Source organism: Centroberyx gerrardi, chromosome 12, assembly GCF_048128805.1.
Source record: "Centroberyx gerrardi isolate f3 chromosome 12, fCenGer3.hap1.cur.20231027, whole genome shotgun sequence".
Lineage (NCBI taxonomy): Eukaryota > Metazoa > Chordata > Actinopteri > Beryciformes > Berycidae > Centroberyx > Centroberyx gerrardi.
This window is the reverse complement of record NC_136008.1, coordinates 1,142,640-1,158,914: the sequence shown is the minus strand read 5'-3', so window position 1 is coordinate 1,158,914 and position 16,275 is coordinate 1,142,640. Positions and strand designations below refer to the sequence as shown.

The window sequence follows — 16,275 nt, the reverse complement described above, 5'->3', positions numbered from 1 at the left end:
CCATGCTGGACGACGGCAAACTAAATTAAGTTGTCACAGTGTGTGCTGTAGGGTCAATTTGTTCTAAGATTGACACCAACCTGCCTTTTTAACGGCCAGAGAGCAACATTAATTATTTTACAAGACTGTCACCCAGTCTAGCTTGTACTGTTTAAGATCCTCTCTGTGACTAATAGCACATTTTTACCTGCATGAGTTTACTTTCTAATTGAACCTCTTGCAGTTTCTCCTTTTAATGTAGCATGTCTTTGTCGAAGATAAACAATGTAAATGTCGTATTTGTGTAATAACTTCTCAACATTTATTTCATTTCATTTATTTTGGTTAATATTAGAATGTAAAATAGTTATGACAAATATATCTAAATTACATTGCTCTGAAGTAGATGTGTGCCCTGATTTCTGGGAGAGAACCCCCAGACCCCCCTGAGTGTGTCCCCACCACTTTTCAAATCAAACCTCCACCCTTTATTCAGGTTATCTGAGGGACTTCTTGTACAGGTACACTCTCCCGGCGCGGTATATCCCATGCTTCACATTATCCGTATACACATCTAACATGTATTTGTCCGTCTCTTCGGTGTCTATGCGAGTCCAGAGTCCCTCTTCCTCCATCAGCTGCAGCTCCCTCTCCAGATCGGCCTTGTAGTCGTATCCGGACTCCGTGTAGTCAATTCTCGTCATGCAAACTAAGCCTCCTGGAGAGAACAGACACTTTTTAAAGGATAGATAGGGAACTGATGATGCGTTCATGTCATATCAGAAGCAGTGGAAGAATGGGATGTGATGTCATTGCTACAACTGGGAATCATTCACATGTTTAACTTGGAATGGCCATGTTTGCTTTTTTTTTTTTTCAGTAAAGAGCTCATATTCACAGGAAATCAGATATGACATGAACATGACATTAAGTCCTTAGATGGCTAAATGATTATGACAGAATAACAGTAAACGAAATCCTCTAGATTTTAGAGATATTCAATGATTAAGTGCAGGCAATAATTATTTTTTTCAAAATGGATATAATATCATTTTCGAATGAAACTCTTCATTATACAGTACACTACCCTGTAAAGCCAAAGAGCAATAACTGCAACTGACAAGTGAATCAATGACTGTTGACTGACCGACTTGACTTTTATTACTTGGTCAATGCAATAAATTATTAATCATAGGTCACCAAACTGTCAGCTTCTAGACAGTGTTGGTCCTGAATGCTCCCTGCTGTAAAACATTTTTTAGAAATGGATTCTAAGTAAATTTCTAGTGAGTTTTGCTTGATCTTTCCTCTACATTACGGTTATAAAAAAAAACTACAAAAGGAAAGATAAAATTTGGACTGAATTAGGCTAATGTATGGAGAGTGACACACCTTGCCCAATGTGTTATATTCATGTAGAGTAAACAGCTGTGCATCAGGCACTTTGGGTTCTTTCTGACGACTAACTTGAAACAGAATAGGATAGGAACAGAATGAATAGGTCTGTCCTGGAGTAAAATAACTTAAAAGGGTTGTGTTGGGGATTGGGATTTTTTTGGTTTCCATCAGCACAAAACAAAAAACAAAAAAACATGGAGGACTGGGTAAAAAAATTAAAGTGAGAAGAGGACAATACAGTACTGATGCTGGCCCGATAAGTTTGCTGAAGAGGCTGATTCACATTGGGATTGGGAAACTGTTGAGTTTTCAAAGGTCCAAGGAAGGAAAGTGGCAATCTATTATTGAATAGCTGCCGTCTTGATTGGTCACTATAGTAGCACGATTGCCCCTGTAAGATGGCAGCCGGCATCAGAATTGGAGTTGGTTCCCTTTGAGAAGTGTGTCCAGTACCCATTGGATCAGTAATGCATAGAGGCAGGATCCTCGAGCCTCAGATCCAGAGTCACAGCCACTACTTTATGTCATTTAAAGCGACTTACAATAAGTAGCCATCTTGGCCATAAGGGCCCAAGATGCTTCTGACGCCAGGGGAGGAACTTCAATGTCTGCACTTCTGGTAGAAGAAAGCCGGTACCGGCACCAAGGTGCTATCACTGAGCATAAGTCTCCGGCATGTAGTACTCTAGTACTGGCGAAAAGGTCCAGTAATTTACACACACACTTAGCTTACGTGAGAGCTTATAGGACTGGGAGAGTGTGTAGTGCTTGTGTTCAGTCCTGTGGTCATCACTTGTTGAGCTAGCGATGTAGCATAGCCCATCCACCATGGGAACATGTGAGTTGGCAAGATAGATACTATACTGTATCTTACCAGTGTTGTTTACTGACAGTAGAATATTACCATGGAATATTACCAGTCTTAGTTACCTGGTTTGGTGGCGTGGCAAAGCTCCCTCACAACACTGACTGGTGCAAAGCCAATACGCAAAGCACCGACCATTATCACCACATCAAACATATCTGAACCAGGACAGGAGGAGGAGGAGAGGAAGAGGGATGGAAGGGAAAAGAGAAGGAGGATGGAGGAGGGGAGAGAAAGAGGGACAGGGAGAAGGGCGGAGGAACAGAAGTAGGAAGGAGGGGGTAGAGAAGAATGGATGAGTAAAAGTGTGGCAATATGCAAAACATACTGAGCAGCAGTGAAATATATAGGCAGCATTACTAATTTTGTTTGTTGGCTGCTTATAATGTATTTTAGGCACATCAGATTTTTCATTCCCTATTGAGATGCTTATCAAATCGTCTCAGAAGGAGAGATACACACCCCTACTATCCTCATACAACTAACTTACACCCGTTTGATATGATGTATACTATGAATTTATATTATGAAGTTTTCTGTCAGCTTAAAAAGTTGTAAACTCTATTCTGTAAATAAAAAGGTGGTTAAGCTGAGTTTAGGTGGGTTTACCCTCCACTACATCCCTGGTTACAGAAACCCTCATCAGCTGACCCCTAATCATCATTGCCTGTAATGTGATATGATCAGAAAGCTGAATGTCAGAGTTGATATGACTCTACTGTACCAGCCTGTGCAGGCAGCGGTTGGGTTCCCAGTAAGGCCAGTCTGAGGTCCTGGTAGAGGCCGGTCTTAGCAGCCTGCTCCAGCATGCCTTTACTACCGTCCACTCCCACAAAGTGTCTGAAGCCGAGTTCGCTCATCTACACACAGCAGAGAAACAACACACACCACATTAACACACACTTTTTAGGCTTGCTTTTACTAGAACTGACTTAACTGACAACGAAGTTGGAAGGAGGTTATGTTTTAACCTACCAGGCTGGGTTGGTTTGTTAGCAAGATATCTCAAGAAGTTAAAACAAATTTGACTAAAATTTGGTGGAGAGGTCTGGCAAAAAATGAAATGTTACCTCTAAAACTATAGACTCCTCACTACAGTCATAGTCACAGAGTTAGAACTGGGCCTAGGCCTGGGTGCTGTGACCTCTGACCCTTGACGTCTTTACTTTGCACGTAATGTTGGTGATCCAGGATTGCAGCTTATTCTACCGTCGACCTTATTGGAAGTCCCTCTCGAGCGCCAGCTAAATGTCTAAAATATAGGTTTTAAAAATGTGTCGGCATTGGGTCACTGGCATTCAGGTTCAGCACTCTCCACCTCTTCAACCTTAAAAGAACTGTCTAGAAAGAGTCTTGGTTGCAGGCTTACCAGTTTAGAAACCAGTCCAGACCCGCAGGCAACATCCAAAACCAGAGCCGCCTCACGACTTCCAGGGAAATTGGACAACAGGCAATTTACTGCCAGAGTCGGTGCGCTGTAGGCCGCGACAGACATATCCTGTTAAAGTGAAATATGAAAACTTCAGCAATACTCACTCTGACCCTCAGACAGACCAAACTTCACATGTCAAAGTTTTTTGTTTTCTTTCAAAGTTTCTTTACTGGGAATTTCCTTTGAATGCTGTTTTAACATAATAATGCTGTGGAGAAGAACATGCACAGCAAAAATGTTACAGGTCATTTATTCTCATTTGCAGTCTTAAATACTTATTTTCTTCAATCAAGTGCAAAATTTTGCTAACGGGGTGAGTTAATTCCACTTGTATCTAATGCAGTTTAATTTGTTTCATGAATTTTCAAGAAATTGTTAACAAGTTAACAAAGCCAAAAACTAACTTTGTTCAGGTTAACTGGGCTACAGCCACACCACAACAATCTTTTTCAGCTATCTCCCTTTTTCTTGCCCTGTTATGTAGACGTTATTTACTCCCAGACTCGGTGCGTTGTAGTCCATGAGATCCGAATCCTGTTAAAGGAAGAGTTGTAGTGGTTTGACTAAGTTTGACTGGGGTGCCAAGGAGTCTGACCAAAGATTGACTGTCAATAGTCAAACCCCACAAAGCATGCATGGGCATAGAACAAAATGTTTTAAGACTGACAGCTAATGGACGTAAAACACGTGCATCCTATTTACATTGGCAGATTTTTTCATTTTTTAAATAAATAACTGACCTCCTGGCTAATTTTATCCTTTTGGCTAACAAAGCCAAACGTTTATTTTGTTCAGGTTAACTGAGCTGACTCTTCTCAAGCTACAACTCAGAGTGTTTTGGAGTAGAGACTAGGGCTAAAGACAAGACAGTTTACTGTGTCACAGTAACCAAATCCACCTTATCACACTATTCACTTTTACTGAGAACGTTACTGAATGGATCTACAGCCACACCACAACAAGCTGACTCAGCTGCTCTCTGGTTCTAGCTGCTTGATACAGATTTACACTTTATTAACTAACACACAGTCTCCACTCTCTACAGTTCTCCACTGGACCTCCATGGTGGACCCAAATCTGGTTGATAGATGTGTGACATAACTACAAAGCCTCTTTAGAATGAAGTCAACAACAACAAGGATGAGATTCTGTACGCTGACCTCTTCATATTTCTCTGCCCAGACGTCATAGTATTTAACCCGCTCCTTGGGATCGGTGGTTATGTAAGATTGAAGGAACGTCTTCACTTTGTCAAGTTTGCTGCAATCCGACATGATGAGAAGCCTCTGTCGGGTGGGGGGGGGGCGACTTCCAAACTGCCAAGAGGGAAAATCACAACTTGAAAACCTCAAACCTGTTTTGAAATAATTGTCATGCTTGCAACTCATACCCTTGCAGGCATAAGCATGCACACACAGATGTTCACATACATTAAAGTTGAGTTCAGACATGTTTTCAGCCTTTCAGAATACTTTCTTTATGCTTCTGCCAATAAATCAATATCCTTACATTCTCCCATGACACGTCATTCCCCTCCATCACGCCCTCCACTGGCTCCCCTACACCCCCAAACCTCCAGACCACGGTCCAGTCCTACACCTCCAGGCCTTAAATATACTGGGCTGATATTGGCATTTTATTAGAAATCAGATATTGGCCTGTCTTGTCTTCCACCTCCAACATGATAGACATTCCTCCTCAATCACAGCTTTTCTGAGTCAGTCTATGACCAAGTGATCAGTGCGTTGGTTGTCTAAAGCCTGAATTGATTCTATGATGGCTTTTGATGCAGACAATTATAAATATATATTTATTTTTTTTTAAATTTCACATTGCTGACCAGACAAATTATTCCAGTGTGGTGTGGGAGTATTTTACTAAACAGCTTCAGCAGCGGCAGTCTGTAAAACCTGCTATGAAACCTGGCTCATCCTGCTTTAACAAGCTGCTAACCCACAAGTATTTTTTAGTGGAGAGTTGTATAGTCACACGATGGTCTAAATGCAGATTGAAGGCTTTTCCACCCTGACAAAATAAAAATGATGATACAATATATACATTAATGTATCTCACCTGCACATATTGGTAATTTGCATTTATTGCACATTAGTAATTTGCATCTCCTCTTTGTGTTTATCATCAGATTTTCTAACTATTTCTATCACTTCACTAATATGTTTTATCACTGTACGAATAAACTAAACTACATAACACTATAACTAGATTGTAATAACCATATTAAAGTTGTTATGACTCACCTGTATCTCACTGCTGAGGGACTTCAGGAGAATCCAAGTGGAACAAGAGATGTGAACTTATAAAACCAATGAATGAAGCAACCAAAGCTAGCAGGAGGAGGAGAGATGAGCGGCTGATCGCTGATTGGCTGAAGCAGTTAGCAAAGTTATGCAAGAATGTTCCTGTTCTGTACCTGTAACATAGATAGGTAGATAGATAGATAGATAGATAGATAGATAGATATAGATAGATAGATAGATAGATAGATACATACTATACATACTGTACATACAGTAGATCTTATCTATGTCCTATGTCATATGACACCTCTGTCAATCAAGACCAGACCTGACAGCATTCCTGGAATAGTCAGGGTCTTTCTCATTGAAGTAATCTGACTACTTTTCATGAAGACAATAATCCTCCTCACTTTACCGTTTGTCCTTTTACATCATTGAGGTTTTTAATGCGATGGACTGATGTTTTCCTGATGAAGGTCCGATGACTGAAACGTCATATAAGGGTAGACTATCCTTTTCTCAGCATCTACCTTTTTGGTTGTTGTCCTGCACACCTGTCACTCAAAGACCTTTAGGTGTGCAAACATTTATTTTTTCTTGACTTAATGCAATGGACTCAAAAAAATCAACTGGAGAGGATAGCTTAGATCCATTTTTTCTTAAATAATCTCTGGTTAGTATGACAAGGAAAAAAAACCCTCACTGATTCCACATGTCACTCCACTCCACTTATTGCTTGACTGATGAGTTTGATCTCACCACACTTCTAACCATTTTGAACCTCTGCTGTGACATTATACTTTTTGAAAACTATGGGCTTGTCTTAACTTTATATAGCCTAGTCTCTCAATGCTCAATGTGTTTATTTTGCACCTCATGTTTCAATGTAGTAATTTAATTCTGGGGGATAAACACTTGAATTATACCTTGAACACATGAACTTTAAGGTACTACGGTGCTCTGTGAATCAGCTGGTAGGGCTTCAGGGGGAGTTACAGGCAAGGCAAAAGCTTTAAAAGAAATGAGTTATTCTACTTACACTAGTTACGCTCTATCAAGCCTGTGTATGCCTTGCGTGGGACTATGCTGCTGGGGTTTGGGGTTATAAAGCTTATAAGTGATGCGAACAGGTTCATAATAGAGCCATCAGATACTTTTTGGGAGTCAACAAATTTGCCCCGACCCTAGCCACTGCAGGTGACATGCGGTGGGAACCTTGTGAAGTACGTTGGGCAGTGTTGAGGTGTTCTTGGGGGGTGTTGAGGTGTTCTTGGGGGGCGTTGAGGTGTTCTTGGGGGGCGTTGAGGTGTTCTTGGGGGGCGTTGAGGTGTTCTTGGGGGGCGTTGAGGTGTTCTTGGGGGGCGTTTGTTTAAGGCGAGTTTACATTAAACATTCACGACGAGACGAGTTGAAACTTGCAGCTACTTGCAAAAGAATGTGGTCTGCAGCATCGTAAAACCTGCCAGTTTACTCCAGTGAGACGAGACGGGACGGTGTATCGTTTCCATACTCTTTACTTCAGTGTTTCTGTCAGCTTTCTGTAGCGCAGCTTCATGCTGCCTTCACGGGAACGGGACGTCAGAGGATCATCTAGAAAATTTCACCGACATGGCGTTTACTGTGTCAGCTCGGGAAAATGGACGCTCTCTTCCTTGGTATTCCCCGTGGAGGAAATGAAGAGTTTCTTCCTCTTGAAAGCATTCATTTCTCCCGAGGATAACGCCGTGTTATCGCCGTGGTTACAAATTTACAAGAGGGATATTCCGCTGTCGGACTGAAAATCACGTTATCAGCTTTGTTTTTTTATATACTTCAAGTTGTCATCGATGAACCGGAACCGGAAAATTTACCAGTTCTCAGCTCTCTGCACCGGCTTCCAGTTTGTCTAAGAACCGACTTTGACTTTTTTTTTGAAATCTTGCAAAATCCATCGAACACGGACGTGGGACTCAGAATCCTCTGGGGCCCCTGGTGGTTCGGGGCCCCGGGCGTGAGCCCTGCCTGCCCGGCCGGTAATACAGGCACGGTGACTTGCTCTCACCGTACGAAAACCTCCAGACCCCTCAGGTCATCTGGACTAGTCTGCTGACTGTCAGACTGGTCAGACTGGTCAGGCAGCATCCAGGTACTCTGCTGCAGAACTGGAACAAACTCCCACTACCACTGGTGTATTCACTGCAAGACAGCAACCACAGCAATGTGAAAAACAGAGTCCCAGTGCTCTTTTACCATTACAAGCTGTGAAGGGAACCGCACCAGGGCGTCTAGCCTCTACAAGTCAGCACTCGGCTCCACTATAGGGAGAGAAAAATATTAATCAATGGAGCAAAACGTACGGGTCATTAATACACAAACCAGTTGGCTCCCGCTAAAAGTACCAGACACAATCAACTGGCAGCAAGGTAAAACAGGCAAGACAAATCAAATACAGCAAAGGCAAAACAGCAGCTGATATAGACCTACAACAAAACACACATTAGTAAAAGTTCCTCAGCAAAATGACCTCGGGTATGCATCATACCCTACCTACCACTAACTGAGTAATCAGCACCTTAACAATGAGGTATTCAGCGGTATTCAGACGGGTCCTTATCTTTTTTCAAAATAGGTGAAATTATAGCTGTGTTTGAGTCTCTAGAAAAATAACTACCGTACTTGCTATAGAAAAATGTATCATGTCTAATAGCAGTCATAGCAGAATACTTTTGTAGATGTCCAGAAGTTCATACCATACCTAACCAAGAGGACAGAACAGTAGCTAAGAAACTAGGGGTTCCTCGTCCAATACACAGTGATCAGGGGAGAACCTTTGAATAAAATCTCTTTAAAAAGGACATGTGCGACTTGTTACAGATGAATAAAACAAGAACGACTCCCTATAATCCTCAATTGGATGGATTAGCGGATGAGGAATGAATAAAACCTTAGTCAGCATGCTATCAGTTTTTATGGAAGATACCAAAGCAGCTGGGATGAAATGCTCCCATATGTAATGATGCAGAAGTGTCAAGTCCTCCATGAGGTTTACACCTTCACCTGAGGCAAGGGACTGACCTGTTTTTTTTTGTTTGGACACTGTACAAAGGGAAGTGGTCAGCAGCTCATCTCTCCTCCTCTGGCTATATTTGGTTGCTTTATTTATTGGCTTGTTCACTTCGCTTCCCTTGTTCCACTTGGATTCTCCTGAAGTCCCTCAGCATTCAGTTATAGGTCAACTTTAATATGGTGATTACAATTTAGTTATAATTTGATGTTGTTTAGTTTATTTGTACAGTGTTAAAACATAGAAGTGAAGTGATATACACGGTTATAAAATATGATGATAAAAAAAACACAAAAAACTACTAACATGTGCAAGAAATACAAATTATATAAAATATATGCAGGTGAGATATATAAATATATCATAAAAACATTTATTTTGTGAGGGTGGAAAAGCCTCTGAAACAGCATTTAGACATCATGTGACTATAAGACTCTCCACTGAAACCTATATCAATAAAATCATTTTAGGTGGGTTAGAAGCTCTATAAGGAGGATGAGGCAGGTTTTATTGACTGCTGCCGCTGAAGCACACCACAGTGGAGTGATTCCTCTGGTCGCCAATTTGAAATAAAAAGAAAAGAAAAAAGTATAATTGTGTGCATCGAATGCCATCTTAGAATCAGTTCAGATCAATCAATTCAGGCGTTCAGGGGAATGTCTATCATGTTGGAGGTGGAAGACAAGACAGGCCAATATCTGATTTCTAACAAAATGCCAATATCAGCCCAATATATTTAAGGCCTGGAGGTGTAGGACTGGACCGTGGTCTGGAGGTTTGGGGGTGTAGGGGAGCCAGTGGAGGGCGTGATGGAGGGGAATGACGTGTCATGGGAGAATGTAAGGATATTGATTTATTGGCAGAAGCATAAAGAAAGTATTCTGAAAGGCTGAAAACACGTCTGAACTCAGCTGTTGCTCAAATTAACACTTTGATGTATGTGAACATCCAGCAGCCGATGTATTTGTGTGCATGCTTATGCTTATGCAAGGGTATGAGTTGCAAGCATGACAATTATTTCAAAACAGGTTTCAGGTCTGGAGGTTTGCGGGTGTAGGGAGCCAGTGGAGGGCGTGTTGGAGGGGAATCACGTGTCACACAGTGAGCATTACAACCCTCTTATTCAAATAAACAGTCACAACAAAGGGGGGGAAAAGAAAGAGAAAAATAAATAAATAAACAAAAAGACAATCCTAAAAGAGAATCACATAGATTCACATAGATCAATCCATCCTCTCAAGGGAACGGATGAGAGATATCAAGAGTGCTTCAATTAAGTACAATTAAGGGTAACCAGAGTTGATTTCCTTGAATGAACTGAATCAAATTTTTCTAAGCTCTGTAAGACCTTCCATGTCTGCGGAGCACAAAATTTAAAAGCAGTCTTTCCAGCCGGTCCTGGGAGCGCATGTGTAGGCTCCCATATTCCAGTGTAAAAGTGTGGTAATCTCCCATGGAGAGCTTTGTAAATAAACATATATTAACGCTGGTCTCTCCTGATAAAAAAGGGAGACCCAACCAAATTTATTGCCAGAGGCAGTTAGCATAAAGAAAGTACTCCTGAAACCTAAAGGCTGCAGGCATGTCTGAAAACAGCTGAGGCTCAAATTAATTTGTTTTGTGTATGTGAACGTACAGTAGGTATGTGTGTGTGTGTGTGTGCATGCTTATGCTGGGTGGTGGTTATGTGTATGCCTGATGTACGTAGTGCCATGAGAATGTAATGGATTTGCAAGGCGTGAAAAACTATTTCAAAACAGAATTTCAGATCAAGTTTCTCCCTCTGGCAGTTCAGAAGGTTTCTCATCATGTCGGACTCCAGCAGAAGTTTTGCAGATGTGCGGACGTACTTTCTCTCTGGTCACACCCCCGATACGAAGGAGCATCTTAAATTCTACGACGTCTGGGCAGAGAAATATGAAAAGGTCAGTGTACAGAACCTCGTCCTTGTTGAGCTCTGATGGGGACTTCAGCCCTTCTACAGAGGCTTTTATTGTAGTTGCTGCACAAATCTCTGATTAACCAGATCTGGCTCCATCATGGAGGTCCGCTGGAGAACTGGCTGTTAGTTAGTAACGTCTACATAACAGGGCAGGAAAAGGGAGATAGCTGAAAAAGATTGTTGTGGTGTGGCTGTAGCCCAGTTAACCTGAACAAAGTTAGTTTTTGGGTTTTGTTAACTTGTTAACAATTTCTTGAAAATTCATGAAACAAATTAAACTGCATTAGATACAAGTGGAATTAACTCACCCCATTAGCAAAATTTTGCACTTGATTGAAGAAAATAAGTATTTAAGACTGCAAATGAGAATAAATGACCTGTAACATAAGGGACATTTTTGCTGTGCATGTTCTTCCCATTCAGCTCTCCACAGCATTATTATGTTAAAACAGCATTCAAAGGAAATTCCCAGTAAAGAAACTTTGAAAGAAAACAAAAAACTTTGACATGTGAAGTTTGGTCTGTCTGAGGGTCAGAGTGAGTATTGCTGAAGTTTTCATATTTCACTTTAACAGGATATGTCTGTCGCGGCCTACAGCGCACCGACTCTGGCAGTAAATTGCCTGTTGTCCAATTTCCCTGGAAGTCGTGAGGCGGCTCTGGTTTTGGATGTTGCCTGCGGGTCTGGACTGGTTGCTAAACTGGTAAGCCTGCAACCAAGACTCTTTCTTTTCCGGTTCTGAATCCAGTGCTGAGCCTGAATGCAAGTGACCCCCAGTACTAACACATTCTTAAATTCTACATTTTAGACATTTATCCAGAGTGACTTATAGCTTCAGTTCCTAGATCACCAACATTACAAGCAACCAATAGTAAGAAGGTCAAGGGTCAGAGGTCACAGCACCCAGGGCCAGGCCTCATTTTAACACTGTGACTCCGACTGCATTGAGCGCCTTGGCCGTCAATAGTTGTGATAGGAACATTATAATGTTGATTTCTCTCTCTCTTTCTCTTGAGATGTTTGAAGAAGCTCCTGCAGCCTCCGAAACTCTTATGATGACGTTTCTTTATCATTTGTCTTCCGGGTTGATTTTCAAATGCACTGGACGTCCCAGATGTTTGACTTTCCCACCAGCACATGAATGCAGCATAATAGTTATGGCTAAGAAAAATGTAATCGCCTAATGGTGGAAATCCCAGATCCGGATCACCCAACATCAAAAATTTGTGAAATGAGTATGAACTCTGAAACACAGATTTACATTCCTCCACCACAAACTGGATTCTGTAACAAAAACATGAATTAGACACGACATTTTCAGCTAAAGGTTGGCTAACGGTTCAGTTTAGGCAAGAAGAAATACTTTGGTTAAGGTTTGGGTTAAGTTAATGGTTAAACTAACCTGGTTAAGATTGTTGAAAGGATTTGGTCATGGTTCATTAAGAAAAAGTTTTGGTAAGACAGCAGAAATCTCCCTTGTACAAACTGGGAATTGAACTCCAGTCTGCAGCATTGAAGTCAAACTCATCGCCCATCCTCCACCCGACCACTGTGACTCTACTTCCTGTTCCCGTGTCTCCTTCATGTAACCGTTTTGTGCTGGGAAAATGTAATTCTCGTACTTTTTGTACGTATTTGCATTTTAAGACTTTGTGCTTATTTGACAAAATTTCAGGAGATCAGGCTGAGATCACTATTAAAATCTAATCAACTGATCCTTAGGCCGAGAGCGATCTGCCCACCAGATTTCAGCCAAACAAACCAACTATTAATAGTCAGTTCGAGCAGAAGCAAGCCTGAAAAGTGTGTGTTAATGTGGTGTGTGTTGTTTCTCTGCTGTGTGTAGATGAGCGAACTCGGCTTCAGACACTTTGTGGGAGTGGACAGTAGTAAAGGCATGCTGGAGCAGGCTGCTAAGACCGGCCTCTACCAGGACCTCAGACTGGCCTTACTGGGAACCCAACCGCTGCCTGCACAGGCTGGTACAGTAGAGTCATATCAACTCTGACATTCAGCTTTCTGATCATATCACATTACAGGCAATGATGATTAGGGGTCAGCTGATGAGGGTTTCTGTAAGGCTGATAACCAGGGATTTAATGGAGGGTAAACTCAGCTTGCCAACCTTTTTATTTGCCGAATAGTGTTAACCACTTGACATAAATCTTGGCATCTATAGCATAATTTGCCATAGATGTCAAGATTTATGTTTGCCTTATGATGATCTCCAACTGGAGGTTGGAGGTCTACTTGTGTTTCTTCATGCCAGTGATTACTTCATTTACTACTACAGAACTGCTAATTCAAAATAATGTTTTTGGAATGGAGCTGCTGAATAGCCGATATTTTCTATTTTGTGCCGATATTCAATATCTTATCTTAAATTTGACCATTTTCATGCCTACAAAATGTCAAGGATTCAGTGTTTTCCCCAAAAGTCTCTGAAACAGCATTTAGACCATGGGATACTGACTCTCCATTGAAAGTCTAATAATTAGCAAAGCGTTGACCAGCGGTGGTCGAGGAGGAACCTCCATCATATCAGAGGTGAATGACACTGACTGACCCATGTCAGATATTTAAGACAAGGTCAATGTCGCCCCCTATAATCGCTCTAACATAATCAGGATGTTGTTTGTGCAGGATAAAGTGTGTGGAAACACAGTGAAGGAAACTGGAAACTCATCTGCTTCCCGTTTCTTTCCTTTTGGTCAACTTTATCTCTCCTCCTCCTCCTCTTCCCCCTTCCCTCCTCATCCTCTTCTCCTCCTGTCCTGGTTCAGATATGTTTGATGTGGTGACCTTGGTCGGCGCTTTGCGTTTTGGTCTGGTACCGGTCAGTGTTGTGAGGGAGCTTTGCCACGCCACCAAACCAGGTAACTAAGACTGGTAAAATTCAATGGTAATATTCCACTGGTAATATTCCACTGGTAATATTCCACTGGTAATATTCCACTGGTAATATTCTACTGTCAGTAAACGACACCGGTAAGATGTGATATAACGCTTCTACTCTGCCCTACAAAGGCAAACAGTGGTAACTCATTTTTGTGTTTAGGTCATGACTAGGGTTTAGATTTAATTTTGACAGAATTTACACCCATAAATGCTATTAAATGATACACAGTCCCATGGGTGTGAATTGGATATGGCAAGGTATGGAACCTCAGCCTGAGTCCAAATTTTATCTTGTCATTTGTAGTTTATATCATCGTAATGTCAAGCAAAGATCAAGCAAAAAAAAACAGAGCTTTAGTTCGAAGACATTTCTAAGGAGCTTTCGGGATTAATGCCCCTCTAAGCTGATAGTTTGGTGACCTACAACTAATAATTTATCACACTGACTGACTAAATAATAATATCTTGTCAGTCCCTACATCTAATAATTTGTCACATTGACCCTTGCTATTATTTCCTACTATCCTTTAAAGCTGCACTATGCAACTTTGCACATGGCCTCAAATGGCAGCAAGAGGCAACTGTTTGAAGAATTGAAACTTCAATACCCAAAACTCCTGGGAGGTGATGTCAGTGAACTGCCACCGCCCCGGCCAGTCTGATGCTGAAGCCAAAGGATGCTAAAGGGACAAGAGAGGAAAAGAGCTTTCTCTGGACAAGCAGATTTCACTATTCAATTTCGAATGTCAGTTCCTGCGTGGAGAAAATTTCCCAGCAGTGACCACACCAACATCACAGCGTTTCAATTAGTGGGGACAGGATGCTCGTCTTTGTTGCAGACACACTTCCTGATTCTCGTCCAAGGTAATAATTGATATCGGCGGATCGTTAAATATCTTATGATGAGAAGGAGCACCACAACAATTGATCTTCCGATTGGTATTTTGGATGTGGTCGTTCCAGCAAGTTAAACATGTGAACGGTTCTAAGTTGCAGCAGTGACATGTCCTTGCGTTCTTTTGCTTCTTCCAGTGTGACCCGAGCACACCCCGAGTCCCCTTCTATTATTTAAAAAGTGTCCGTTCTCTCCAGGAGGCTTCGTCTGCATCACAGGAGCAAACCACAAGGTGGAGTTCGGACACGACTACAAGGCCGAAGTGGAGAGGGAGTTGCAGCTGATGGAGGAGGAGGGACTCTGGACCCGTGTCGAGGCCAAGGAGACGGACAGATACATTGATGATATATATGACAGAGACAGAAAAGATATGCAGGATGAGATACATGTCAGTGGCACTGTGTACCTGTACAGGAAGTCCCTCAAATAACCTGAATAAAGGGTATAAGTTTGATTTGGAAAACGGTGGGACGGTGGCATTTTTCTTTACATTTCCTTCAGTTCTACACAATATTATGCTGCTGCTCTTGAACACAAAGTTTTAGACCCAAGTTTTGAATATAATCAGCAGGGTTTGCATAAGGTCCTTCGCATGAATTTATCTTTTTAAAATGTAAGTACTGGAATACCTGGAAAATCTGCCTGTTACAGAAATAAAAAAATGTGCATCATCCTGTTGTTTTTCCCACTCATTTTGTTGATCAGTTTTTAGAATGGCTACTATGTTACTGATCAATGCTTTGGTAATAAATATAGGACTTCACAGAAATAACAATGTGCTGTTTTATTTTAAAGTTCTTTTTTAAAAACAAAAGTATTTAAATATGTAAAGTGTGTGGTCAAATCCACAAACTTAGTTTTACCTGCAACTGTTAGGCCACACGGATCAAGAGGCAGATCAAGAAGCATATTCAGGTCAGTCAGTCAGTCAGTCAGACAGACACAGACAGACAGTCAGTCAGTCAGTCAGTCAGTCCGACAGACAGACAGACAGACAGACAGACAGACAGACAGACAGACAGACAGACAGACAGACACAGACAGACAGACAGACAGTCAGACAGACAGACACAGACAGACAGACAGTCAGTCAGTCAGTCAGTCAGTCAGTCAGTCAGTCCGACAGACAGACAGACAGACAGACAGTCAGTCAGTCAGTCCGACAGACAGACAGACACAGACAGACAGACAGACAGTCAGACAGACAGACACAGTCAGTCAGTCAGTCAGTCAGTCAGTCAGTCAGTCCGACAGACAGACAGACAGACAGACAGACAGACAGACAGACAGACAGACAGACAGACAGTCAGACAGACAGACAGACAGACAGACAGACAGTCAGACAGACAGACAGGTCATCTGCTGCTTCGTCAGTTGGCCTCTAAAGGGCGTCTTTGGCTAAGAGATGCAGTGTTTCCTATACATAGACACAAAATCAAAAGTTGCTCAATATATGGAAATTGATCTAATTGATCTCTGATGCTCCTGATGTGACATCACATCCTGTCTGTCATGTGAAGCAGCAGCAGACCAGCAGACTGAACTCAGGCCACAGAGTCTCCTG

At 41.8% G+C, this 16,275-nt stretch overlaps 2 protein-coding genes across 2 annotated transcripts; one reads left to right on the top strand and one right to left on the bottom strand.

Moving 5' to 3' along the window:
* Positions 1 to 476: 476 nt before the first annotated feature.
* Positions 477 to 8,053, bottom strand: LOC139921361 (methyltransferase-like protein 27). Its single transcript, XM_078287044.1, has 8 exons — positions 7,979 to 8,053; positions 7,160 to 7,285; positions 5,933 to 5,953; positions 4,835 to 4,990; positions 3,612 to 3,740; positions 2,967 to 3,102; positions 2,308 to 2,400; positions 477 to 697 (listed from the first exon to the last, which is right to left on the bottom strand). Exons 1-8 carry the CDS (start codon positions 8,051 to 8,053, stop codon positions 477 to 479), a joined length of 957 nt encoding a protein of 318 aa, XP_078143170.1.
* Positions 8,054 to 10,783: 2,730 nt separating this feature from the next.
* Positions 10,784 to 15,141, top strand: LOC139915217 (methyltransferase-like protein 27). The gene is made up of 5 exons (XM_071903742.2): positions 10,784 to 10,900; positions 11,493 to 11,621; positions 12,765 to 12,900; positions 13,702 to 13,794; positions 14,909 to 15,141. Exons 1-5 carry the CDS (start codon positions 10,784 to 10,786, stop codon positions 15,139 to 15,141), a joined length of 708 nt encoding a protein of 235 aa, XP_071759843.2.
* The last annotated feature ends 1,134 nt before the right edge of the window (positions 15,142 to 16,275 follow it).